The sequence below is a fragment of the Urtica dioica genome, chromosome 1, assembly GCF_054948205.1.
Source record: "Urtica dioica subsp. dioica isolate 48M chromosome 1, U.dioica_male_clone48M_v1_H2, whole genome shotgun sequence".
NCBI classification, from domain to species: Eukaryota; Viridiplantae; Streptophyta; class Magnoliopsida; order Rosales; family Urticaceae; genus Urtica; species Urtica dioica.
The window spans coordinates 17,463,689-17,466,993 of NC_142756.1; the positions used below are offsets into that span (position 1 = coordinate 17,463,689).

The window sequence follows — 3,305 nt, forward strand, 5'->3', positions numbered from 1 at the left end:
TCATCATTCATGAACGAGGCATTGAAGTGAATCCAGAAAAGATCACAGCCCTATGGAACATGAGACCACCACGAAACATCAAAGAAGTGCAAAAACTGACAGGATGCATAGCTGCATTAAGTCGCTTTATCTCTCGGTCTACCGACCAAAGTATTCATTTCTTCAATATACTCAGAGGCTCCAAGGAATTTGAATGGACCAAGCAGTGCGACGAGAGCTTCGAATCTCTAAAGGAACACTTGGCATGGCCTCCGACTTTAAGGAAAGTGCAGGAAGGAGAGCCCCTGGAGATCTACCTAGCCGTCTCGGAACATGCAGTAAGTTCAGCGCTGATCAAGAATGAGGGAAAACACCAGGTCCCGGTTTATTATACTTCGCGGCGCCTTAACGAGGCGGAAGGAAGATACCCGGAACTCGAAAAGCTAGCTTTCGCCCTCATCACTGCTTCTCGGAAGCTAAAACACTACTTCCTCGCACATCCGATTACGGTCCTCACCAATTTCCCACTGCGCCAGGTGCTGCAAAAGTCTGACGTGTCCGGAAGGCTAATGAAATGGTCAATTGAGTTGACACAATATGACATACACTTACAGCCCCCGACCAGCAATTAAAGGGCAGACAGTCGCTGACTTCATTGCAGAATTCACATACAGGCCAGTTGAATTCCCGATTTGGGACATGTATGTAGACGGAGCAGTAAACGAAAAGGGGTCCGGGGTCGGAATTGCGCTATCCCGTCCAGAAGGAGACAAGGTAAAATTCGCTTTAAAATTCGATTTTAATACTTCGAACAATGAAGCTGAGTACGAAGCTATGATACATGGGCTACAAATAGAAAAAGATTTAGAAATAAAAAAGCTCAAAGTATATTCGGATTCTCAGTTAATTGTTAATCAAATGAAATGTGAATTTCAGGCAAAAGGCGAAAAGATGTCGCTATATGCCGAGAAAGCTAGAAACCTAGCAAGCAAATTCGAACTTTGCGAGATCACCCAAGTCCCAAGGGCCAAGAACGAAGAGGCCGACACATTAGCAAAGCACGCCACTCAAGGATCAGACTCGGAGTCAATCCCAGTGATCAAAATTGGGCAGCCCAGCATTGAGCAAGCCCCCCATGTGCTTCAGGTCGAGCGACGAAAGTCTTGGCAAGCTCCGATCAGGGAATACTTGCAGCACAGAACTCTACCCAAAGAGAAAAATGAGGCTAGAAGTTTGAAGTTCAGAGCTGCCCGATATTTCCTCGAAGGTCAGAATCTCTACAAAAGGGGATTTTCCCGAGCTCTACTCAAATGCCTAGATGAAGACGAAGCCGAGTACACTCTCAGAGAAATCCATGAAGGGATATGCGGAAGTCACATCGGATGCGAAGCATTGGCACAAAAGATCATCCGACAGGGACTCTACTGGCCAACATTAAAGACCGATGCTCGGCACATGACGCAAAGATGCGTCAAGTGTCAAAAGTTTTCAAACATACCGAGGCTTCCACCTAATCCCCTCATCTCTCTCTCATGCCTGATCCCGTTCGCAGAATGGGGAATAGACCTAATCGGAGCTTTGCCAACAGGCCGAGGCGGATACACGTACGCGATTGTAGCCATCGATTATTTTTCAAAATGGGTTGAAGCTGAGCCCTTAAATAAAATAACGGCCCATGCAATTGAGAAATTCGTATGGAAAAATATCATTACTCGGTTTGGAATACCAGTCAAAATTGTATCCGACCACGGAACTCAGTTCGACTGTGATTCCTTCAAAGGCTTTTGTGAAAAATATGGCATTAACAAAGTTTTTTCTACACCAGTCAGACCACAGTCCAACGGATTGGTGGAGGCCGTCAACAAAACAATAAAACACGGCATGAAAACGAAGTTAGACGAGCAAAAGTCAGAGTGGGTAGATATGCTCCAAGAAGTCCTCTGGTCATACAGGACCACCGAGCACTCCGCAACTGGCGAAACGCCTTTCTCCCTCGCATACGGTTCCGACGCGGCCATACCGACCGACGTCTTAATACCAACAATGAGAAGAGAAAATTACTCAACAAAGGTAAACAACGACATGCTTGAAATTAGTCTAGACCTGTTAGAGGAAAAAAGAGAAAATGCCAGATTGAGAAATCTAGCTAACCAACAAAAGGTTTCTCGGTATTTCAACAGGAAGAGTTTTTCTCCACACCAAAATCCACCAGGAAGGAGCCTTCAACGCAAACTGGGAAGGATCCTACATCATCCGAGAAGACTTCGGAAACGGGGCCTACCGACTACAACAGTTGAGCGGCGATATGGAGAAAAACCCCTGGAATGCTGAGCACCTTCGCCGATTTTACGTTTAAGTTTTTTACTCGTTAAATTTTCAAAAAAACGGCTTGGTCGCGTGTATCGCGATTACATTTTCAAAAAGCGGCTTGGTCGCATGTATTATGTTTACAATTTCAAAAAGCGGCTTGGTCGCGCGTACTTATAATTTCAAGTAATTGTTTTTCTTTCGATCTTCTACTCGGAATTAGTTATAATTTCAAGTAATCACGTACTTATGATTTCAAGCAATTCTTCTACTCGAAATTATCTTTTGTTTCTCTACTCGGAATTAAATCACATTGCTTGTATAATTTCAACAAAGTAAACTGGGCGGCTGGTTAACTAGCAAACAGTTGTTTAGAAAACTTAAAATTTAAATAGACCTAGTTATACTTTACTTTGCCAAAATTCGAAAATACTTTTTGATTTTTCTTGTCGAAGTCAGAAACAGAGATCCGACCAAGGATCGATTGTCCAAAACCCGAGCGGTTTAACCAAAATTACATAAAGATCCGACCACGGATCAATTGTTCAAAACCCAAGCGGGTTAGCTGAAAAACAGAATACAAAAATATATATATATATATATATATATATATATAAATCTACTCCTGATCGGCTCCCCCATCCGCGTCATCGCTAGCTCTTGATTCCGAGTCCTCATCAAGGTCCGTAGTATCCAAAGTAGGATTCTTCGGGCCAAGGATCCGAACGGCCTCGTTCATCCCAGCGGCATAAAGGTCATCGCGCATGTTGCGATAATCCTCGGAAGCTTTGTATTCTTCCACCGCCGCCAAACGAGCAGCCTCGAGATCTGCTTGGAATTTCTGCGTGAGCGCCGCGAGCTCCGATCGGGTCTTCACTGTCTCGTCCCTGGCCACATCCCTCTCCTTGAGGAAACGATCGTTCCGTTGTCTCAAAGACGTGAGCTCGGAGCCCAGTGATCCGACAAGGCCGACCACAACAACGAAAACCTATAGTAAACAAAAGGTCAAGTTACAAAAT

The 3,305-nt window shown here is 44.5% G+C and overlaps 1 protein-coding gene across 1 annotated transcript; it reads left to right on the forward strand.

Annotated features, from left to right (window-relative positions):
* Positions 1-930: 930 nt before the first annotated feature.
* Positions 931-2,855, forward strand: LOC149407609 (uncharacterized). The gene is made up of 3 exons (XM_089621026.1): positions 931-1,583; positions 1,932-2,049; positions 2,742-2,855. Exons 1-3 carry the CDS (start codon positions 931-933, stop codon positions 2,853-2,855), a joined length of 885 nt encoding a protein of 294 aa, XP_089477152.1.
* Positions 2,856-3,305: the final 450 nt, after the last annotated feature.

Bases quoted from the DNA above. Each gene is read 5' to 3' on its own strand.
- LOC149407609 (XM_089621026.1), top strand. From the start codon at position 931: ATGTCGCTATATGCCGAGAAAGCTAGAAACCTAGCAAGCAAATTCGAA. The intron at 1,584-1,931 runs GTACGCGATTGT...CTGGTCATACAG, and splicing joins ACAGGCCGAGGCGGATACAC to GACCACCGAGCACTCCGCAA. The intron at 2,050-2,741 runs GTAAACAACGAC...TTCTTGTCGAAG, and splicing joins GAGAAAATTACTCAACAAAG to TCAGAAACAGAGATCCGACC.